The 23711-nt window shown below is 43.7% G+C and overlaps 1 protein-coding gene and 1 pseudogene across 6 annotated transcripts in view; one reads left to right on the top strand and one right to left on the bottom strand.

Annotated features, from left to right (window-relative positions):
• Positions 1 to 1194: 1194 nt before the first annotated feature.
• The window catches only part of UBR4 (ubiquitin protein ligase E3 component n-recognin 4), a 133463-nt gene continuing 110946 nt past the window's right edge, over positions 1195 to 23711 (top strand). For all 6 annotated transcript variants that reach the window (XM_070404214.1, XM_070404211.1, XM_070404213.1 and 3 more), the window contains exons 1-11: positions 1195 to 1403; positions 9720 to 9817; positions 11640 to 11743; positions 12523 to 12652; positions 12767 to 12906; positions 13633 to 13735; positions 13855 to 13996; positions 14148 to 14272; positions 17521 to 17645; positions 18216 to 18275; positions 18427 to 18617. In XM_070404214.1, coding sequence (XP_070260315.1) covers positions 1228 to 1403; positions 9720 to 9817; positions 11640 to 11743; positions 12523 to 12652; positions 12767 to 12906; positions 13633 to 13735; positions 13855 to 13996; positions 14148 to 14272; positions 17521 to 17645; positions 18216 to 18275; positions 18427 to 18617 — 1394 coding nt within the window. In that variant the 5' untranslated portion in view covers positions 1195 to 1227. The remainder of the gene's footprint in view (positions 1404 to 9719; positions 9818 to 11639; positions 11744 to 12522; positions 12653 to 12766; positions 12907 to 13632; positions 13736 to 13854; positions 13997 to 14147; positions 14273 to 17520; positions 17646 to 18215; positions 18276 to 18426; positions 18618 to 23711) is intronic.
• LOC139004747 (small nucleolar RNA SNORA48) lies at positions 7763 to 7908 on the bottom strand (annotated as a pseudogene).

Here is a 23711-nt window from a genome sequence, read left to right as displayed (position 1 = left end):
ACAGTGTACACATCAAGTACACAGCTCAATAAATAGCATTGTGTGTCTGTACACCTAACCACCATTTGTGTCAAGACATAGAACTTTCCCAGCTCCCTCCTGGTCTGTACTCCCCCATTAAACCATACCGCTCAGCTATAGCTGCTTAATTCTGAAGCCATGGTTTCCTCTAAGACTGGCCTTCACTGAATTGATTTCTAGTATGAAATAGGTCTTTTCTTACTAAGAGTGCAGATCGACCACAGGTACCAATTTGTTCATCCGCATCACACAAAAGCTCTTCCCAAACTTGGGCTATTTCAGGGCTTCAGGATTTTCATAGTCTCCCCTGGTCTTGCAAAGGTTCTTCCATTCAGGCGGACTGTGGTCCACAGGCCTAGTGCTTGACGTCGTCCGCCAAGATCTCAGGTGCACAAGAATGCCCTTAATGCACGCATACCTTTCCTGGAGTCAAACGGCCATTTCCTCCTAAACCTGGTGTCCAGGTCATTCCCTCCCAATAAAATCTATAGACATTATGCCCTGTGAATAAAAGCTTACATTCTTTCTTTGCTGGTAGAAAAACAGGGAAAATGGGACCTTATGCGGCAAACTGGAAAGAGCGATGCAACTACGAGCTGGTAAAATTACTAACGAGGATAATCAACACGTAAAGGGGATGTGGGTGCGAAGGCAGTAAGGACTAGTGATACCATAATAGCGGAGGTGGTGGGGAAGGGGACGCTTTGTAAACTGCAAGGAGCTGTAATAGTATTATTATAGGGAGCACTGGGGGGTGAGAGGTGCGTGAGTGACCAGGCTTCGGCCGCCCCGTCTGGTCCTTAGCGGTCTCGGGCCGGAGCCGTTATATTCGCGATTCATAATGTACTTCCGCAGTCCTGGTCTGGTCACCTGAAACCAAGTGCTCAACTCACCTTTCCGGGAAGCGCAGCCACTCGGTTCCCACCGTCACGAACGACTCCCAGGGCGCAGGCGCGGAGGTTCAGGCGCGCCCGCCCTCCCCGAAGCGCAGCGTCCTGCGCAGGCGCAGCAAGCCCGGCCTCTCCGCCCGGGCGCCGCGCTCCGCCTGTGGGGGCGGAGGCAGGCCGTCCCCGCGCGCCGCGTGTTTTGGCCGGCGACGGCGGCGCGCAGTCTGACGCGCCGATTGCGTCACTTCCGCCCCCTCCCGGGAGGCGGCGCTGGGCCGGTGGCAATCCCCCGGAGGGAGCCGCAGGAGTACGACGGAAGATGGCGACGAGTGGCGGCGAAGAGGCAGCGGCAGCAACGCCAGCGCCCGGGGACCCGGCGACGGGGGTGGACACGACCCCGGGCTGGGAGGTGGCGGTGCGGCCCCTGCTGTCCGCGTCCTATTCCGCCTTCGAGATGAAGGAGTTGCCGCAGCTGGTGGCCTCAGTCATCGAGAGGTACCGGGCGGCGGCCCCGGCGGGGCGGCGGAGCGAGGGGGGAGGGGAGGTCGTGCGGGACCGTCTGGACCCCCTTCCCGGGCCGCCTGCTGCCTCGCGGGGACCTCCGCCCCAGCCACGGCTTCGGGGCTCCGCGGCCGTGGTGGACGTGGGCTTGTCCGGGGTGCCTTCTACCAGCCCATGAAAATCATCCGTGCCTCAGTTTCCCTCCCGAGCGGGACTTCGGAGGGCGGCCTCTCGGGAGGGAGCGGTCGCCCCGGTTCGTGAGTGAGTGACCCCGCGATGCACCTGGCCCGGAGGGGAGTGTCCCCCGGGCTGCCCCCTGCGCTGAGGTCAAAGCGCTGATGAGTTTGCATTTCTCGCCGGCACTCATGCCCCTCGCCTAGGCCCCAGCGGAGCCCGGGGCTGAAGTTGGGGGCCCGCCGCCCAATTGGATAACGGTCTCCCCGAGGGGCTGTAGTCACCGGGGCACGTGCTGTTTCTGCTCCTGAAGCCACTGGGGACCGTGGGTGGCTTTCGTCGAGGGCTGCCCTTACTGTGTGTGTGTCTGCCATAACGGTCTGGGGTCGAGAGCATTTCCGTGTGTGCGTCTGAGAGGTCATCTCCCCGAAGGCTCTGTGTTCTCGTTCTCTCTCAATAACGTGGCTTCAGACTCCTTTCCAGGTGGGGGGACCCCGTCGATGGGTTGGCCCTTGTGTGCAGAGATTCTGAGACGGCGAGGGTTATGTTCATGGGAGGGCGGTGCTTGCCCCTGCCGGACTTACCTGGCTCGGAGCAGTCTTTCATCAGCGCAATGGTAGACGTGCTTTTAAGGCCAGTCTCCTTTTCATTTTTCTAGCCAACCCTTCCTTGCTTCAGCAGCTCCCCGCAGTCGCTAACTGGGTCATTTTAGCTTCATGCCAACAAGAGTATATCTAATTGTTACCCAGAAGGTTAGAAATTGCTATCTATTACTAAAGGAAAGGCCATGATTTGAAATATTTTATTACAGTGCTTATTGTTAGGTTTGTGTTGCGTTGGATGCACTTTTTAAAAAGAAATTATAATGAAATAATAGTTGGGTTTGGTAACAGTTTTGGTCACAGTTAACTTTACAGACTGGATCTTTCTATATAATTATTAAGCCAAGAATGTTCTGGAGATGTAAACAAATATCAAAAATACTGCTCTGAAATTATGTAGCCTCTTTTTAACTGTTTGAAACATTTGGATTAGTGGTATTTTTTTCTGAATTATACTCGTCAGTCACGTTACTTATAATGGACAATGCTATGCTTTTAAAAGAATATTTGCTTTTATGTTTTTGTGTAAGTGAGCTGAGTAGGTTATTAGTCATTTGTTGACACCCTCCCATACATCTGCTATTCTGGGCCCATGTCTTTTATTATTATTATTTTCCATTGATTTTTTTTCAGAGAGGGTGGAAGAGAGAGGGGAGGGAGAGAGAGAAAAAAAAAAATTGACGTGAGAGAGACACATTGATTGGTTGCCTCCCACTCCCACCTGGACCCTGTCAGGGATCAAATGAACAAACCTGCAACCTAGGTATGTGCCCTTGACCAGGAATCGATCCCGAGACCCTTCAGTCCTTGGGCCGATGCTCTAACCACTGAGCAACTGGCCAGGGATGGGCCCATGCCTTTTAAAACTATAATAGTTAAGCAGCTTCCTCCAACCTGTAGAAGGAGCCAAAACCAAATGCATCAAACTGGGTTTGAATTTCACCCCATAAGTAATGGTGGCCCCTCCTACATTCTATGTTAGCTACGATAATCAGAGCTGCCGGAGTTTGTGGACACTCATAAGACCTCCCTTCATGGTTTAGAAAAGAGGTCCAAACTGATGGCTATTTAGCAACAAACTTTTATTGGAAGGCAAGAGCCTCAAAGTCTTTGTTCTGATTTTTGTGGCTCAGTTAACTTTGAAAGCCTGTGTGTCCTCTTCAGACTTTATGAGAAGAATGTGATCTTAAGAAAAATTTCCAAAAGAAACATCTGGCTTACAAGTTCTTGTAGTTAAAAACAACTAACCATATTCAGTGTTCAGTTTGGTGCAGAGCAGAGGTTGGCACACTTTTTCTTAAGGAGTCAGACATTTGCAAGCCATATAGTCGTCTTATAGACTAGTCAACTTGGCCCCCTAATGGGCGGCGTGGCAGTGTTCCCAAATCTTACTTGTGGTCACCACAGTGTGAATTTCATGTTATAAAATGTTATTCTTTTGATTTTCTTCAGCCATTAATAAATGTCCAAACCATGCTTTAAAAAACATTTGGATTGAGCTTATTGGGGTGACATTGATTAATAAAGTTATATAGATTTCAAGTGTACGATTTTATAAAACATCATCTGTATACTGTAGTGTGTGTTCACTACCAAAGTCAAGTCTCCTTCCATCACCATTTATCCTTCCTTTACCCTCTTCTATTTCCCCTCACCTCCCTTTCCCTCTGGTAATCACCACACTGTTGTCTGTGGACTGAGTATTGTTGTTGTATTTTGCTTAATCCCCTCATCTTTTTCACCCAGCTCCCCATCTCGCCTCCTCTCTGACAGCTGTTATCTGTTCTCTATATTTATTAGTCTGTTTCTATTTTTTTCTTAGTTTATTTTGCTTATTAGATTCCACAAAAACCATTCCTTTTATGTATATACTAGAGGCCCGGTGGCTGGGGGGTGGGGTCCCTCAGCCCGGCCTGCGCCCTCTTACAGTCTGGGAGTCCTCAGGGGATGTCCAACTGAGGGCTTAGGTCCCCTCTCCACAGGCCAAAGCTGGCAGTTGGACATCCTTAGCACTGCCATGGAGAGGCTCTGGCCACCAGCACTGCACTTGCCAGCCATGAGCCTGGCTTCTGGCTGAGCTGCGATCCCCCTGTGGGAGCGCACTGACCACCATAGCAACCCCTCATTCTGTTCCCCTGTTTGGTCGATTTGCATTTTACCCTTTTATTATATAAGATGTATATTATTGATTTCAGAGAGGAAGGGAGAGGGAGAGAGAAACATCAATGATAAGAGAATCATTGATCAGCTGCTTCCTGCATGCCCCCTACTGGGGACTGAGCCCGCAACCAGGGCATATGTCCTTGAGTGGAATTGAGCCTGGGACCCTTCAGTCCACAGGCTGATGCTCTATCCACTGAGCTAAACTGGCTAGGGCCACAAAAACCATGCTTAAATGTGGACTGTATAAACAGGCTATTGGCTGGGTTTGGCCTGCAGGCCATAGTTTGCCAACCCCTGATTTGGAACACAAAAATTAGTACTGTGCTGTCAGTATTGTGTTTCTCAAGATTTATTTGCCTTTCAAAAAAATGAAATGAGGGTGTCAGAACGATGGAAGTATTTCTTTAATATCAAGTTGTGGCCACTGAGTATAGGACCAGATCGGAGCCCGTGCTGTGCAGGTGCTGTGGGGGGCTTGCTTAGGTGCCCAGGCTGCTGCTTTACTCCTGTGGTTCCGCTTTCATCTTCTGCAGCTCCTGTGGGTTTTTTCCTGGTCTGCCTGCTATGCTTTTCTTCCTTGCCTCCAGGGATCTTCTATTTTTCTGTGCAATCGGCTACTTTCTGTTTCCCTTTCTGATGTCCTGGTTCCATCATGCCAGCTCTTACTTTCTAATTGGCAGCCTATTAACCCATTGAATTCCTCCTTTTCTGACTATTGGGGATGATGACAAATGTCTTAAGAGACTGCTCAGTACCCTACTATTCTGCTTTCTGCCCCTGTTCTTTCATACTTTTATAGTTGGAATTGACCTTTGGATTAGAAGAAAAGGTAGTTAAAAAAAAAATTCCTAGGTCCAGACCCTGTTATATTTGGCTTGGTAACCAAACTAAGGAAACAAAGGAGGAATGGATTAGCATGAATAAACTGGGAAGGTACTTTTGAAAGTGTCATTGGATTTTTAAAAGAAAAAGGTAATCTGAGTTTACTTTACAGGGGAGTTATTTTTAATATCTTTTTAAAAAAATATTTATTTTTTACAGAGAGGAAGGGAGAGAGAGATAGTTAGAAACATCCATGAGAGAGAAACATCGATCAGCTCAGCTGCCTCCTGCACACCCCCTACTGGGGATGTGCCCGCAACCAAGGTACAAGCCCTTGACCGGAGTCGAACCTGGGACCCTTCAGTCCGCAGGCCGACGCACTATCCACTGAGCCAAATTGGTTAGGGCTATTTTTAATATCTTTATGGTTGAAAGTATTACAGATGTTCCCCTTTATTCCCCATTGACCCCTTCTAGCTTGCACCCACTCCCCCAGAAAGGGGAGTTATTTTTATTTCTACTGTCTGTGGCTAGCATGTCTTTTAGTAGTAAAGACTGAAAGTCTTTTAAACACCATTACTTTTCCAGACCAGAAATAGAGCTAGAACCAGCTTAATGGAGCACATGTTACCCGTGGAATTAATATAATTGCTGAATGTAGCCTTATGTTTTAAGGTACTATAAAAAAATATCCTTTCTTAACTTTGTGCAAGATATGGTGGTGAGCATGGCTGTCTCTGAACAATTTGATGGACTCTTTGTTTTTGTTTTTTTTGTTTTTTTTAAATATATTTTATTGATTTTTTACAGAGAGGAAGGGAGAGGGATAGAGAGTTTGAAACATCGATGAGAGAGAAACATCGATCAGCTGCCTCCTGCACACTCCCCACTGGGGATGTGCCCGCAACCAAGGTACATGCCCTTGACCGGAATCGAACCCGGGACCCTTGAGTCTGCATGCCGATGCTCTATCCACTGAGCCAAACCGGTTAGGGCAATGGACTCTTTGTTGATTACAAAAAGAAATTGGCTCTTTCCTCTGAGCCAGTCCTTCTTAGGCTGTCCTGGCCTCCGTAGTGATAAGCCTCTTTGAATCTCTGCCTCCCAGTTATTTGATAAAATTTAAGCCAGAGAGACCTACTTGGGAAGGCAGAAGCTGTTGCAACAGCCTCATTAGATAAGGCAGAGTCATTTCCTAAAAATCTTTTTTTAATGTATTTTTATTGATTTCAGAGAGGAAGGGAGAGGGAAAGAGAGATAGAGACACCAATGATGAGAGAGAATCATTTATCGGCTGCTTCCTGCACGCCCCCGACTGGGGATTGAGCCTGCAACCTGGGCATGTGCCCTTGACCGGAACCCAGGACCTTTCAGTCTGCAGGCCGACGCTGTATCCACTGAGCCAAACCAGCTAGGGCGATTTCCTAAAGATCTTGAAAGGGAGAGAGGGATGCTAATGCCATGCTCTTTTGCATTTATATGCTATCGGACATATGTTTGTGATTGACTATAGAAAAAAAGCCCACCACCAACTGATAGAGTATCACTGTGAAATTAGTTCTGGTACTAGTTAATGTTCCCTGTCTTAGTGTCACATTCACCCCAGGTTTGTCAAGAATGTGAGGGACATATCTGAAAGCTTCCAGTTCTTTGGTTAATGTGTATTAAATGTGGCATAGAGCAGATGTTCAAAAAACATACGCTATTTTAAAATATAATTCATTAATGGATTCATTATGCTTATTTGTTTCATGATTGTATCATGAAACAAGTAAACAATGGATTCTATACTTGGAGTTTATGATTCTGATGAGGTAAAAGGGGTTAGTGGAGTTTCCAAAGTTCCCCCAAAAGATTTGAAAAGTATGTAATCTAAGAGGGAGAAGGGAGGTGAATCCTTCATCTTTTATTTTGCCCTCTCAGATTTCTACCTCTTCCTAAAAAAAAAAACTAGACATATCCAGACCCTTTCAGTTCTTTTTATTTACATGTCGAAGTGGATTTCTCTGACCTGCCTGCTTCGCTGCTGTTCCCCTCTGTACTCTGCATCACATTTATTTTGTGTGGAATATGAACACCCCGTCTTGCAGCAGTGTGTCAGAGGTGCTGTTGCAAAGTTAGAAGAAGCAGATCAGATGTTTGAGGAAGATAGCCTGACTGCCCAGAGGAAAGAATTTTTAAGTCTCTTTATTTTTCTCCCTCTGTGTTAGATCTGTCTTCAACTTCTTCATCCTTCCCCTTCCTACCTAACTTCTTGTCCATTTTTTTTTTTTTCATTTCTTTCCATTCTCTGATAGCCATCAGGTTCTTAGGGAATGCGGATGGGGTCAGGAAGTGTGGCAGCACATCTTTATTAGGTGACTCATACATACTTGTTTCTTTAAAGTCAAGAGATATGACATTGTTATTGACCACATGTCTATTTCCTCCTTCAAGTGGTTTGAAAACTAATTTCCTCAGGTTTATCTTTAATTTGCCCTAAGCAAATTATAAGTGGAGCTCAAGACTGCTCCATTTTCTCCCCTCCTATGCTAGTGTCCATCTTTCCCCCAAAGTGCATTCTTATTTATTTATTTATTTATTTATTTTTAAAAAAGTGCTCCAGGCATGAAACAGCTCTGGCCACCAACACAGGCATCAAGCTAGGATGAACTAAGGACTGTATGTCTGCTTAGCCTCTGACAGATATAAGAGCAACACCGCCCATCAGGTGTCTTCTTGCCCACTGCTAGGAGGTGCAAAGTGCATTCTTGTTTCTTTATTGGAATAAGGCAATTGTGTTTTCTAGGGCAGGAATAGGGTTTGTTAAATCAAATTGGGGCAACATTGAACCAGGTAATTAAATGAGTTTATTCATATATTTTGCATCTGTTTCATTGACTGGGAATGAAAACAGTAAGTTCATCCTTCGGATGGCCGGGTTTTTTTGTTTGTTTTTTGTAGTTTTGATAAACCTATTCAACAGAAAACATGGGGGTAAGCAACTCTGAAGTTTTGAAATAAAGCAGAGAAGATTAACAACTCAGTAAAATACACCAAATTATGGGGTGGAAAAACTTTAGAACAATGAATAAGAAAGCATAAGGATGGAAGTGAAGGAACAATTAAGTAAATGTAGAAGTAAGGGGATTTAGCAGGGAGTTTTCTGCTCAATGTGGTATGTCCCTTATTAATGTGATGGTCACTAGGAACTTTGCTACTTGGTTTAAAGGTTTTTGTTTCCTCCTTTTTGTTAACCTGACAAATAAGGAGAAATGATCGATGGTGGGCAGGAAGGTCCTTGTACATCGTGTGTTCCATAAATATTTTTTCTTGGTGAAAGAGTTGTTACAAGATAAGTAACTGATCTTTGATAAGTACCCATTTATCCATGATAAATCCCCAAATAGCAAAATGTTTGCAATGCCAGACTCTTAAGTGCTATTTGAGGTAGTTCATCATTCACATCGGCACCTTCTGAATCTTGAACTTGGCCTTTTGGCTTCTGTGTTGTTTTGGCATGTGGGTAGAATCCTTACTGTTTACATTTCCCTTCCTAGGCTGATACTTGTGGTTAGAGAATTAACTCATTGAGGAAACTATGTAACCACATTGCTCTGCTTGTTAATAAAATACAGTTTAGTCTTTTGCCTTCTTGTTTCATGGATTGTGGATTAGCATCTGATTTGAAAGAGAGAATGACATAAATGTATCCAGCCTTTAGACCTAGTTGGGCTCTAGACTTTCACTGAAGAGGGCATTTCTTCAGCCAAAGATCAGGGATGTGATTAAAAATCACTGAATCTATGCCCTGGCCAGGTGGCTTAGTTGCTTGGAACATCATTTGTACACCAAAGGATTGTGGATTCAATTCCCGGGCAGGGCACATACCCAGGTTGTGGGTTCGATCCCTGGTTGAGGCACGTACAGGAGGTAACCAGTCGATATTTCTCTCTCACATAGATGTTTCTTTCTCTTAAAATCAGTAAAAAGCATATCCTCAGGTGAGGATTAAAAAAAAAAAAATCACCAAATTTGTTGTGATCTAGCTGTATTCTACCAGGAAAGGAGTGGGGTCAAGAGAACTCTGGTACCTAGTGAATTTTAGGTTTGGGCAACAATTAGATAATTTCCTCCCTTGAGTTACTGATTGTTTATAAAGTTATTGCATATGGACTAGTCTTGTTTGGTCTTCATAAGGGATCACTGTAATCTGTATTACCATGAACAGTATTTTAAGGGCTTTGGGCTACCCCTTTTGGCAAGTACACGATATTATTAGATTTTGGTCTTTGCCAATCAGTAATATAGGACAAAATGGTATCCTGTTATGTTTTTACTTGAATTTCCTTTATCCTTTGCCATTCACTAAACCAGATACCTTGAACAGGTATTTAATTTTAATTCTCTAAGCTTCACATTCTCAGTCTTGAATGTAGGGATGATAACAGTGCCTTCCAAGTAAGGTTGCTATAAGAATTAAGTAAGATAATACCTATAAATGAATGGGTAGGGTATCTGGCATATGGTAAGCACTAAATAAATCTTGGCCAAATTATTTTCTTTGTAGTGAATCAGAAATCCTGCACCATGAGAAGCAGTATGAGCCATTCTACTCATCTTTTGTTGCACTTTCTACACACTATATTACAACAGTTTGCAGCCTCAGTAAGTATTCCACTCTTGTCACTCTCTCCTGAGGGCTTGTGAGTAGGGGGTTGTGTATCCTCCTGCGAGGGTGCCTGAACAAGTTTTAATGAAGTCTGTATTTTAGCACTTTTGACCTATTCACCCAAGAGTTCATTCAGTACATGTGTTGTTTGATATATTGACTGTGAGGCTGAAGTGAGTTACAGAAGTTTGAGGTTAAGTAAACCTTGCAACTGTCAGTGTGATCAGGCTCTGCAAGTTCTTTACCTAGACCAGGGGTCCTCAAACTTTTTAAACAGGGGGCCAGTTCACTGTCCCTCAGACCGTTGGAGGGCCGGACTATAGTTTAAAAAAAACAACTATGAACAAATTCCTATGCACACTGCACATAACTTATTTTGAAGTAAAAAAACAAAACGGGAACAAATAGAATATTTGTATTTGCATGTGGCCCGCGGGCCGTAGTTTGAGGACCCCTGACCTAGACCAACCAAGAGGGATTTAAGAACTACTTCCTTTGGACACCTGTTCATATCCCATTAAGTTTACCTTTGTAATCAGAAGCATTTTTTTGACTTCATAAATGCACTTACTAGTGTGTTCATTTCTGGGGTAGTTAGGGGGATAGGTGGGTCTCAACCTGGGGTTGGCAGCCAGTAGCTAAGGCTCTATTCCTTACTTGGTTTTGGTGAGAAAGAGAATTCTCCTTTTGTGTCCTCTGGTATTTGAAAGATTTCTACTTCAAGTCTCTATCTTCTAAATTTTTCTACTCAAAAAGTGACCAAGCTCTTATTTTTCACTATTTCTGGAGTTTTGCACTTTCAGATTTGTAATGAAAATTCTAACTCATATAGTTCTGAAAAATTGTAACGATTTGTTTACTTAAATAGATTCTAAGCAAGTAAAATGAAAGGAAGTTCCAGGGTTGCTGAATAATCTTTTAGTGTCCAATGCGGTTTATTATAGGCACTGGCTACTGGTGAAAAAATTACTTTTAACTTGAAGGAACGTTGTATAGGGAGCCCCTTGCAAAAAGGCATTTAGAATCTATGGGGAAAAAGAGGTAGTATAGTTTTGTGGCTAAGGGCGTGAACTCTAGAGCCAGACTTCCTGAATTTGATTCTGGCTGTGTGACTGTGGGCAAGCCATTTAACCTCTCTATGGTTATCTGTTAAAAAAAAAAAAAAAAAAAAAAGGAGGGAGAGCAGATAACAATAATACCAACCTCAGAGAATTGGTTTAAGGACTGAGTTAATATACTTGCAGTTCTTGGTGCTTACAATGATGTACAGTGGGTCCTTGACTTACGACTTCAATTCGTTCCGTGACGGAGCTCGTAACTCAAATTACTTGTATGTCAAATCAAGAAGTGAACAAGTGAGACACGTGATGCTGGGCTGATGTTGTGGCGTTCACTGTGAAGTTCGCTGCGCCAACTAGCGGTGGGGTATCTGAAGCTGGCTCATAACCCGAATTTTAGCTCGCAACTCAAAGCAAAAAATCGGCCGAGAGACGCAACTCAAAGCAAAAAATAGGCCGAGTATCTCGAAAAACTCGTTAGTCGGGACACTCGTAAGTCAAGGCCCCCCTGTATTTCTTATTATAATTATTTTCATTTCTAGTAAATATAAGGTAAGTTGATTTGTAAGCAATTGATGGTTTTCAATGCCAAGATGCTCTTGTGCTCCCTTGGGTTGTTGGTTCTGAACAATTATTATCATGGAAATATTGGAAATGTTGGATATATGGAGCTCAATGAATGTTTTATTTGATATATTGACTGTGAGGCTGAAGTGAGTTACAGAAATTTGAGGTTAAGTAAAGCTTATTACTTTCTCAGTTCCCCGGAACCAACTTCAGTCGGTGGCAGCAGCCTGTAAAGTCCTGATTGAGTTTTCTCTCCTACGCCTGGAGAATCCAGATGAGGCTTGTGCTGTGTCCCAGGTGAGAGTGATGGGCTCATCTCTGGCTCTTATTCTGAGGTAGGATTGTGATTGACTAGAGGAATGATGGAGAAGGGGTGGCATAGAGCAGGGGTTGATAAACTTTTTCTGTAATAGGCCAGATAGTAAATAATTTGTTGACCATCCAGTCCTTGTTGCAACTAGTCTCTGCCTTTCCAAGCTCTGCCTTTGTGGTGTGAAGGAAGACACTACGTAAATGCATGAGCATTACTGTGGTCCAGTGAACTTTATTTACAGAAACAGGCAGTGGGCTGAACTGGGGCTGTGGTGTTCTAATCTGTGGTAAAAAGGGCTGCAGAGGCTTTTTCAAGGATTCCGGTTACATGTCTACAGGGCCAGGTAAGTAACATAAAATGAGTAAAGCGTGCTAGTCAAGATGGGTGCATGACCCAGCTATAAAGGGCCCAATCACTATTTGGCTCCAGCTCACTGTTATGTAGTAATGGAGACTCAGAGGCTCATTGCTATATCTTGTGAATTATTGAGAGAGATAAGAAATCTGGATTTGTACGTTAAACCTTCCACGTTTTAAAAAGTTAGTATAAACTTCAAATTAAAAACCAATAACTTTGTGAGAAATGTAGGGCAAACCTGCAAGCCAGATACAGTCAGAGGGCCATTAACTTGTGGTCTCTGCTTTAGTGTTTTTACCCAAGATTGCAGTTCTAGGTAGGAATCTAAATTTGGTCCCATGTCAGTTAGAAGTCTCAAAAGTGTAGGATCTTCTAAAAGACATATTTGAATTTGTTTTCTTTTCAGAAACACTTGATTCTCCTCATCAAGGGCCTGTGCACTGGCTGTAGCCGATTAGACAGAACTGAGATTATCACGTTTACAGCAATGATGAAATCTGCCAAGCTGCCACAAACAGTGAAGACACTCTCAGATGGTGAGTGTTCCTTTGCCAGGCCTGGTAACTTGGCCACTTCCCTGGCCTGCTTTTTCCTGTTTTACTTTCTAAGGGCACTCTCCTCATCTCTCTTTTTGCTTTTGTATTTCACAGTGGAAGATCAGAAAGAGCTGGCCTCACCAGTAAGCCCAGAGCTGAGGCAGAAGGAGGTACAGATGAATTTTTTGAACCAGCTGACATCAGTTTTCAACCCTAGAACTATAGCCTCACCGCCCGTAGGCCCACAGACTCCGGTGAGTGACTTCAGTCAAATGTCCTTATTTAGACGATAATACTAGAAAAATAAGTAACAAACATATTTTATATTTCTGATATAAAATGATACACATGCCTGTGGTAGAAAAAAATTGAAGAATACAAATCAAAAAGAAAAGTAAGGCCTGGCTAGTGTGCTAAATGGTTAGAGCATCTACCCACACCGAAGGGCCTGGGTTGCGGGTTCAATCCCTAGCACTGGTCTGGGCATGTGCAGGAGGCAACCAGTCGATGTGTCTCTCTCATATCGATGTTTCTCTCCCCCTCCCTCCCTTCTATTCTCTTTAAAAATCAATGGAAAAGGTATCCTCGGGTGAGGATTAACAACAACAAAAAACAAACAAAAGTAAAACTCACCCCAACTTCTCTGTCCACAGTTATTAGTATTTTTGTGACCATTTTCTAACATTTCTCAATGTGAATAAACAAATGTAAAGCATGTTTTCTGTGAAAGGCATCACTCTATAGTAGTTGCAGGATATTTAAAATATATTAAAGCTATATATTTCCCCCCTCCTTTTTAGAAAATGACTTGTATTTTCCCTAACATTAGAGAGGAATCTCTTCCCATTAACTGGGAGTCTGAAGAGTGTCCATGAAGTTGCTACTTAGTATGGACAGTTGGTTCGGTTCTGAACTCCAGGGCAACAGTCAACAGATGATCGTATCTTGATAGGCTTTTCTCATCCTTTGTTTCTCTTCAGGTGGAAGGAGAAAACGATGAGCAGTCATCCACAGACCAAGCCTCTGCAATCAAAACCAAGAATGTGTTCATAGCTCAGAATGTGGCTAGTCTTCAAGAGCTTGGTAAGACACTTAATTGGTTCCTCTACTGGCTTCTCTGCTTTCAAATATTCCTTGAGTGGAAAATAATCCAACAGCAGATAGAAGCTTGTTTGTAAGGTTGAGCCTTTTCATTAATTCAGGTGGCTCAGAGAAGCTACTGCGTGTCTGTTTGAACCTGCCATATTTCCTACGCTACATCAACCGGTTTCAAGATGCAGTGCTGGCAAATTCCTTCTTTATCATGCCTGCAACAGTAGCAGATGCCACTGCTGTTCGTAATGGGTAAGGTGCTCCAGGGGACATGTACTTTACAGTCGAATGCTGTTCTTAAAAAGAGAGAAACTGGGTAGTTTTTATGGCATGCCTACTTTTAGATTATAGAAGCAAGTGATTCAAAGAGACACTTTTGTTCATCTTTTCTATTACATTCCAGTTTTCATTCACTGGTGATCGATGTAACCATGGCATTGGATACCCTTTCTCTACCTGTGTTGGAACCTCTCAATCCTTCTCGTCTGCAAGATGTGACAGTCCTCAGCCTAAGTTGTCTATATGCAGGTGAGAAGTTATGTCTGATCTCACTTTCTTAGTCAAACACAGGTATACTTTTCAGAAACCATGAGATCTTTCTAAGTACACTCTCCCCCTTTACCTTTGCTTCCTTCCTTCCCACAGGGGTCATCTAATATCCTTTCTAGGTGAAATGAGGTCTCAATAGGAATCTTGTAGGTTGTCCTATTGACTAACAGCTAGCATTGTGTTATGTGCATATATGGTTTTATAGTGTGTGCAGATAATGTCTACTGTATGAAAAGCAAAATGCCAGTGCTATTGGGATATTGAGGTAAGTAATCTGTAATTCCTGCCCTCAAGGAACCTATACCCAAGAGTGGAGAGCAGGTAGAACCACATAGCATAATATAAAATAGGAGATGCTAAAGGCAATAAGAGAAGTATAGTATATTAGGGACACCCAAAGAAGGGAGTGATTGAGTGTTGCTGTGGGAGCAGGTTTGAGGAAGGCTTTGTAGAACAGGTGGTATCTGTTTATATTGGTAAATATGATGAATGTTATTCTTCATGCTTCCACAAAATCCCCTTCCTCTTGATCACACTGCCTTGAGAGTGGGGCCTGACAGCTGGTGTTTACTCTCTTAAGTTATTGTTACCATGACTTTTTAACTATCATAATCCTGGAATGTCTTGGAAGGTATAACCGTTTCTGATGTTTACTTGGTTCTGTAAGTGAGGATTTGAACAGTCTAGGAAGTCTGACTTTGGGGGCACAAAGAAATTACTGAAGTTGGTCACCTTTCTACATTCTTTGAACAGCTTATGTTGAACATCCCTGTTCAAATAGGAATCTAACGTTAAATTCACTTCCACTAAGGAAGGCAGTAGTCATGAAGGAATTAAGTTCTGTTGATGCATCTTGTAGGGCATGCAGGATTTTAGCTTGGCTATCCCTAGGCAGAGGTAAAAGCAGGACCAATAGTATGCTAGACCTTGGGGAACATACTGGTGTGTGTGTGTGTGTGTGTGTGTGTGTGTGTGTGTGTGTCGATTAGTGAATGTTACAGCTTCCAAAAAAGTAGGCCCCAATCCCAGAGGGCTTAGGAATGCAGTCTAAGTCATTTGGACCACATCCTCTAACAGTAGAGACCATTAAAGATTTTGAAAGGTGCTATGATCTGAGCTATATTTTAGGAAGAACATTCAAGCAGTAGTATGCAGGATATTTTGGTATGGGGAAATAGTAGAGGCAGGAGGATCTGTTAGAGGGAATTTGCAGTCACTCAGGTAAGAACACACTAATGGCCTGAGCTAGAGCAGCAGCAGTGGGAGTAGAAAGCTAAGGATGCATGTGATCGTGCTGTCTCTCCAAGCCCACTTCCAGTATTTATATGCTAGCTCTCTACCGCTGATCTTTGCAGTTTTAAATTTGGGGTTTATTAATTTCAGTTTTCAGGAAATTTCTTGAATATCACATGGATCTCAGTGTGTTTAGTTAGTAAGGATTAAAGATTCTTTAAAAATTCTAGTTAGATGAAAGATCCCAGATTTGGTTTGTTGTTGAAATTTGATCACTTGGGGTTAGATTTAAAGAAAGAAATTTGTCCTTGATGCCTTCCAGAAAAACAATGTGGGATTTTTTACCAGAATCTTAAAAAAATAATAAAAATCATTAAAAATATATTTTAAGCCCTAACCGGTTTGGCTCAGTGGATAGAGCGTCGGCCTGCGGACTCAAGGGCCCCAGGTTCGATTCCGGTCAAGGACATATACCTTGATTGCAGGCACATACCCAGTAGGGAGTGTGCAGTAGGCAGCTGATGGATGTTTCTCTCTCATCGATGTTTCTAACTCTCTATCCCTCTCCCGTCCTCTCTGTAAAAAATCAATAAAATATAAAAAAATAAAAATATATTTTAAAATTAACAGATTTTTTTATTTTTAAAAATATTTTTAAAATTGATTTTTAGATAGAAAGTAAGGGAGAGGGAGAAAGAGAGAAACATCAGTGTGAGAGCAAAACGTTGATTGGCTGCCTCTTGCACCCCCCTACCAGGGATTAAGCCTACAACCTGGGCATGTGCCCTCTGTTGCTCGAACCAGCAACATTTTGATGCACAGGATAATGACCAACTAACTGAGCCACACCGGCCAGAGCAATAGATTCTATTTTTAAAACAGTTTCAGGTTTACAGAAAAATTGAGCAGATTGTATAGTTTCATATACCTTCACTCCCCCACATACTTTCTCTTATTAACATTGCATTAATATGATACATTTGTTATGATTGAAGCACCAGTATTGATATATTATTATTAACTGAAGTTCATAGTGTAGATTAGGGTTCCCTTTTTGTGTTGTACAGCTATGTGTGTTTTTACAGATGCATAATATTATGTATTCATAATCATTGTATCATATAGAATAGTTTCATTGCTCTAAAAATCCCCCATACTTCACCTAGTATACTGTTGCCTCTTCCTTATCCTCATCCCCAACCTCTAGTAACCACTGATGTTTTTATTGTCTTCTTAGTTTTTTTATTTTTTATTTTATTTTTATTTTTTTTTTAAATATACTTTATTGACTTTTTACATAGAGGAAGAGAGAGGGATAGAGAGTTAGAAACATCGGTGAGAGAGAAACATCAACCAACTGCCTTCTGCACACTCCCCACTGGGGATTTGCCCGCAACCAAGGTACATGCCCCTGACCAGAATCGAACCCGGGACCCTTGAGTCCGCAGGCTGATGCTCTATCCACTGAGCCAAAGCAGTCAGGGCATTGTCTTCTTAGTTTTATCTTTTCCAGATTGTCATATAGTTAGAATCATGTAGTATGTAATCTTGTCAGATTGTTTTTTTCCCTTAAAATATGCATTTAAGTTTCTTCCATGTCTTTTTGTGGCTTTATAGCTCATCTCTTTATTGCTGAATAATATTCCTTGTATATGTACCACAGTTTGTTTATTCATTCACCCTCTGAAGGACATCCTGATTGCTTCTATTTCTTGGCGATTATGAGTAAAAGATATAATAAATTTATGTATGCAGGTTTTTGTGTGGACAGTTTTTCCGCTCATTTAGGTAAATACCCTTAGAGTATGATTGCCTCCTTTTTGTCTAATGACCCTGCAGTCTATTCTGCACAATGAAGCTGGATTCTCAGATCACTAATAATTACTTTCAGTAATCAAATCACTGAATTGCTTGTGAGTGGGTTTTTTGTTTCAGCTTTGGTAGATTCTTCGGACCATGCCATGATTGGAATCTGTGCATCTTTCTTTTTTCAGGTGTGAGTGTGGCAACCTGTATGGCCATCCTTCATGTGGGCAGTGCTCAGCAAGTGCGGACAGGGTCCACGAGTTCCAAAGAAGACGACTATGAGAGTGATGCAGCTACGATTGTCCAGAAATGTGTAAGTCACCCTCTGGGGATACGGGTGCCTTGACTGTTCAAATGAGAGACTATGGCCAGTTCCTTTCTTCCTTGGTAGAAGAAAAGCCATGGAGTTCTCTAGGTCTAAGAGGTAGGCATTCAGTTTGTTTATTTGGCAGATTGGTTGACCCTATAGAAAACACTGCCATGTTGTGGTGGCAGTGGACCTTAAAAGATGAGTCATCCAATCAGCATATATATCTGAGGGCTTACTATGTGTCAGTGTACTTTTAGTGGAGACATACAATACACAAGATAATTTCCAATAATGATAAGTGTATAGGATGAATAAATGTGTTAGAAAGCAATCTGGGTATGTTGGGCCTGGGTGTGTTGCTTTAGGTTGGGTGGAGGGAACACCTCTGAGGTGATGTGAGCTGAGGGAACCAATGCCGTGTGAAGATGAAGGAAGGTGTGATGCAGTTGTATCATTGGAAAGTGACTTGAGGATATTTAATTCTCGAAGCTGAATTGATCGAGATAGGATTTAGCATGTATAATGAAATATGTCAGCTTGCTCAAATTTTTGTGTATGTTTGATATTGGACAGCTTGAAATTTATGACATGATTGGACAAGCAATCTGCAGTTCTCGCCGGGCTGGTGGTGAGGTAAGAAGCACATCTCTGCTACATTCCACTCTTGTAGCGTCTAAGATGTGTTCCTGTCTTGTAGCCTGTAAGAAATCAATGTTCATATCTTTCTTTTCTGCCTTTCTCTTATTTATTTATTTAAAATTACCTTTTATACCTTTTTCAACAGCACTATCAAAACTTCCAGTTGCTCGGTGCCTGGTGCTTGTTAAACAGCCTTTTCCTCATATTGAACCTCAGTCCTACCGCCTTGGCTGATAAGGGGAAAGAGAAAGACCCACTGGCTGCCCTCCGAGTCAGAGACATCCTTTCTCGTACCAAAGAGGGCGTGGGCTCTCCGAAACTGGGGCCTGGAAAAGGGTATGTGTCACTCCTGCCTTGTTTTGTTTGGTTTCCCTGACATTTTCTGTTGATGGGGGCTAGTTTAACTCTTCTAATCTCCACATCAGTAGAAAAATTTGCCTCCATACCCAGTTGAATTTAACAACTAAGCTAATGATCATAATCTGCTATCTCTACGTTATAGCTGTATGATTTTGGTGGTAGTGGACTCATTTTTCTCTGATCTTGTTTCCTCATCTGTAAGGAGAAAATATCTATGTTAACATATATTTTAGGATTTTTCGAGGTTCAAATCAGGAAAAAAGTGCTTTTGTATGATGGGTTTGGTTGATGTGAAGGTGATGACTCAACTTGCATGTTTACCTATAAAAGCGAGGATTTTGTTATGTCCTTCTGGCTTGCTTCCTAAAATACTTGCTACTGTTTTGAAGAAATCTGGGCATTAAGCCCTGCTTGGTAGGAAAGAAGAGATGGCTTCTGTGCTGTTCAGGGTTTTGTTTTCTAAGTCCAGGCATTTCTGGATTGTATTTATTCATTCTGTCCCAACAATGTACTAGGTAGGTTCTATTCAGGCCTTGAGGCTGAAGCACAATCAAAGCAATGTCCTTGCCTTTGTGGAGTTTCTTTCTTTTTGTTGTTGTTAATCCTCACCCGAGGATATTTTTTCCATTGAATTTTAGAGAGGTTGGAAGGGAGGGTGTGTGTGTGGGGGTGAGGGGGGGGCGGAGAGAAACATCAACGTGAGACACGTCATTGATTGCCCCCTGCACATGCCCCGACTGGAGCTAGGATCGAACCTGCAACCCAGTGTGCCATTGACCAGCAATTGGATTTGAGACCCTTTGGTCCACAGGCTGATGCTCTAACCACTGAGAAGAACCGACCAGGGTAGAGTTTATTTTCTAACTGGAACGACAGAGAACAGATATACTAAGTTCATAATAGATTATTATATATGAACTAGAGGCTCGGTGCACAAAAATTTGTGCACTGGGTGGGGGGGAGAGGGGGTCCCTCAGCTCATCCTGTGCCCTCATGAGATAATGACCTGCTGGCTTAGGCCTGCTCCCAGGTGGCAGAGGGCAGGCCCAATCCCTAGGTGCAGCCCCTGGTTGGGCTCAGAGCAGGGCCGATTGGGGAGTTGGGGCGCTGCCCCCTGTCATGCACAGAGCAGGGCGGATCGGGAGGTTGCGATGCCACCCCTAGTCACGCTCAGGGTACAGCCGATTGGGGGGTTGGGGCACTGCCCCCTGTCACACTCAAGGCAGGGTCGATAGGGAAGTTGCGGCGCCACCCCCTGTCACGCACAGAACAGGGCCGATCAGGGGGTTGGGGCTCCGTACCCTGTTACACACAGAGCAGGGCCGATCAGTGGGTTGAGGTGTTGCCCCCTGTCATGCACAGAGCAGGGCCCATCAGGGGGGTTGGGGCTCCATACCCTGTCACTCACAGAGCAGGGTCGATCAGGGGGTTGAGGAGCTCCCCCCTGTCACTCACAGAGTAGGGCCGATAGGGGAGTTGGGGCACTGCCCCCTGTCACTCACACAGCAGGGCAGATCAGGGGGTTGGGGCGCTGCACCCTGTCACACTCAGGGCAGGGCCAATGGGGAGGTTATGGCTCTACCCTGTCACACACAGAGCAAGGCCCGTGGAGGGGGGTTGGGGTGCCACCCTCTATTACCCATAGAACAGGGCCGATCAGGGGGTTGGGGCGCCGCCACTGTCACGCTCAGGGCAGGGCCGATGGAGAGGTTATGGCTCTACCCTGTCAAACACAGAGCCACAGGGCGATCAGAGGATTGGGGAGCTCCCCCCTATCAGGCACAGAGCAGGGCTGATCAGGGGGTTGGGGTGCCTTCCCCTGTCATGAACAGAGCAGGGCGGATAGGGAGATTGTGGCCCCGCCCGCTGTCACACACAGAGCCACAGGGCGATCAGGGGATTGGGGAGCTCCTCCCTATCACGCACAGAGCAGGGCTGATCAGGGGGTTGGGGCGCCTTCCCCGTCACGAACAGAGCAGGGCAGATAGGGAGGTTGTGGCCTCGCCCCCTGTCACACAGAGCCGCAGGGCAATCAGGGGGTTTGGGCGCTGCCCCCTGTCACGCTGATCCCGGTGCCGGGAGCCTCGCTGCTCTGCTGATCCCTGTGCCGGGAGGCATATTACCCTTTTACTATATAGAATAGAGGCCTGGTGCACAGGTGGGGGCCGGCTAGTTTGCCCTGAAGGGTGTCCTGGATCAGGGTGGGGGTCCCCACTGGGGTGCCTGGCCAGTCTGGGTGAGGGGCTGAGGGCCGTTTTCAGGCTGGCAGGTGACTGAAGCTCCAAACCTCTCCTGTTTTTCTTTTTTTTTTTTTCTATTCTGGGCCAGCTTTAGCTCTGAGGCCTCAGCTCTGGCCTTTACCTTCTGTATTTGATATAATGTTGCGGTCCGGCTGGCTGAAGCCCGGCTGACTGAAAGCTGGTTTCTGGGGTTTTGTTAAGCTTCTATATTTGCAACATAGTACATAGTTGCTTAGAGTTGCAGCTGAGAGGCCGGCAAGTCAGGTGGGGAACGTTGGAGTCCGCAGTCGCTGGAGCAAGCAAGCCTCCCTGTTCGCTTCAGTGCATGGCTGCCGGCCGCCATCTTGGCTGACAGTTAATTTGCATAAGGATATGCTGATTAGCCAATGGGAAGGGTAGCAGAGTGACACCAATTTGCATGTTTCTCTTTTATTAGTGTAGATGTTGTGAAGAAAATAAGCCAGAGCGAGGTGATAGAGTGATGGGCTGCTATTTTAGTTAGAATGGTCAGGAAAGAGCTCTAAAGATGAGGTGTAGAGAACATAAGTGAAGTGACACAGTGAGTGTTGCAAATATTTGGGATAGAATTGTACAGATTTTGAGGTAAAAGTATGCGTTGGCAATTTTAAGGTTCAAGCTCAGTATGGCTAGAGTGGAGAAATTGAGGAGGGAGATTAGTAGAGAATTAGGTCAGAGAGGTAACTAGGGGCCAAGTCACCTAGGGCCCAGTGTAATCTGTAGGTGTAAGAGGTTTTTGACACCTACAGAGTGATATGATCTGATTTATTAGTGACTTGATAATACAGCTTCTGTGTGGAAAATAGACTGTAGGGTCATTAGACAAGAAGGAGGCAGAACAGTTAGGAAGCTCATGCATTACTCCAAATGAGAAAGGAAGGGGACTCGGAGTAGGGTGGTGATGGTAAAGGCAGAGAAGAGGTCATATTGGGATATGTTTTGAAGGTATAGCTGATGGGATTTGCTGATGGCTTGAATGTTGAGTGTGAAGATAAGACATCAAAATTTTCTGGCATGAACCCAGCCAGTGTGGGTCATTGTTCGAGTGTTCATCTATGAACCAGGAGGTCAAGGTTTGATTCCTTGTCATGGAACATGCTCAGGTTGCTGGCTCAATCCTGGCAGGGATCTGAGGGAGAGTGCAGGAGGCAGCTGATCGATGATTTTTATCATTGATGTTTCTATCTCTTTCTCCCGCTCCCTCACTCTCTGAAATCAATACAACTATATTGTGAGTCTATCTTCACTCTTGGTATTGTAAAGGGAAATGCCAAAAACACACACACCTATATTCTTAAAGTAGCAGTTACATTTTTAAAATGGCTGTTGTTTCGTGAGATTTAAAAAGAGTACATGTACATTTTATAAGCTATAAACCATAAGAAAGGGGAAAAAATCACCCAAATTGGTAAACATTCTACCAGACATCAGACATTTTTCTGTACACATATATATGTTTTACAAGATTAGGATCACTGTTATGAAATATTGTTGACATCTTTTCAGTGAACAAACTATGTAAGTTTTTAATGGCTGACAGTATTCCACTATATAAATACACCATAGTTAATTATCTTATTAAACACTGAAGTTGTTTCATGCTTATTTTGATAAACAATACTCTATTAAAACTTCTAAAACACAAATCTTTGTGAACTTGTTTAATGATCCCCTTGGAGTAAATCCCTAGAAGTGTAATTGTTAGGAGAAAGGGCTCAGTTATTTAAACATTTGCAATGTTTTGCCAAGTTCCTCTTGTCTGCATTTCCACCGACTGTGTGCATATGCTCATTCTCCCAGGTCTGCTGTGATGTGGTTATCCTTAGGCCTCATGTTTGCTAACAGAAGTGAAAGATGTTCTTATATTGCTCTTATTTGTATATCTTTGGTTACTAGTGTGATTGTGGTTTATTGCTCATCTTTGTTTCTTTTGTAAACTGCCTATGTCCTTTGCCTCAGTTTTTCCTCTTTGGTGTTTGTCCTTTTTTACTTATTGATTTACATGAGCTCATTGTAAATTGGATATGCAAACTTTGTCATGTCACTCAGACATAAAGAAAAGTTTTATAGAAGTTGGTACTTTTTAACGCTTCTCAAAAGAATGACTTTTAGAAAGTTCAAACACCATTTAAATGTCAGCATCTTCACATGACTCAGTGGCTGGGTAGCTCAGTTCATTACAGTGTCATCCTGATATGCCAAGGTTGCAGGTTCGGTCCACACTCAGAGCATGAATATAAGTAGAACACTAAAAATTAATGTTTCTCTCTCTCTCTCTCAAAAAAAAAAATCAATAAAATTCCATGGGCTTGGAAGTTTCTTCCAGTCCTGGAATTCTTCTTCTTCTTTTTTTTTTTTTTTTAATATATTTTACTGATTTTTTACAGAGAGGAAGGGAGAGGGATAGAGAATTAGAAACATCGATGAGAGAGATCAATCAGCTGCCTCCTGCACACCCCCCAGTGGGGATGTGCCCGCAACCAAGGCACATGCCCTCGACTGGAATTGAACCCGGGACCCCTCAGTCCGCAGGCCGACACTCTATCCACTGAGCCAAACCAGCCAGGGCCAGTCCTGGAATTCTTAACCTGAAGCCTGTGGATCCTTAGGCAGTCTGTGGATGGCCTCCAGGGAGACTGTGCACTTCTGAAATTACATGCAGATTGTGTGTGTGTGTGTGTGTGTGTGTGTGTGTGTGTACTGTTTTCTCCCCTGGGGAAAGGTCCATAGATTTTGAAAGGGGTCTAGGACCCCAAAATGGCAAGATCCACTGTTTTTATGGTTGTAATTTATTGTGAGTTATCTTAAGATT

This window comes from Myotis yumanensis, unplaced genomic scaffold, assembly GCF_028538775.1.
Source record: "Myotis yumanensis isolate MYYU_CA2020_CCGP unplaced genomic scaffold, mMyoYum1.0.hap1 SCAF_2, whole genome shotgun sequence".
NCBI lineage: Eukaryota > Metazoa > Chordata > Mammalia > Chiroptera > Vespertilionidae > Myotis > Myotis yumanensis.
Note: the sequence above shows the minus strand (reverse complement) of the source record. Positions and strands in the feature narration are given on the sequence as shown.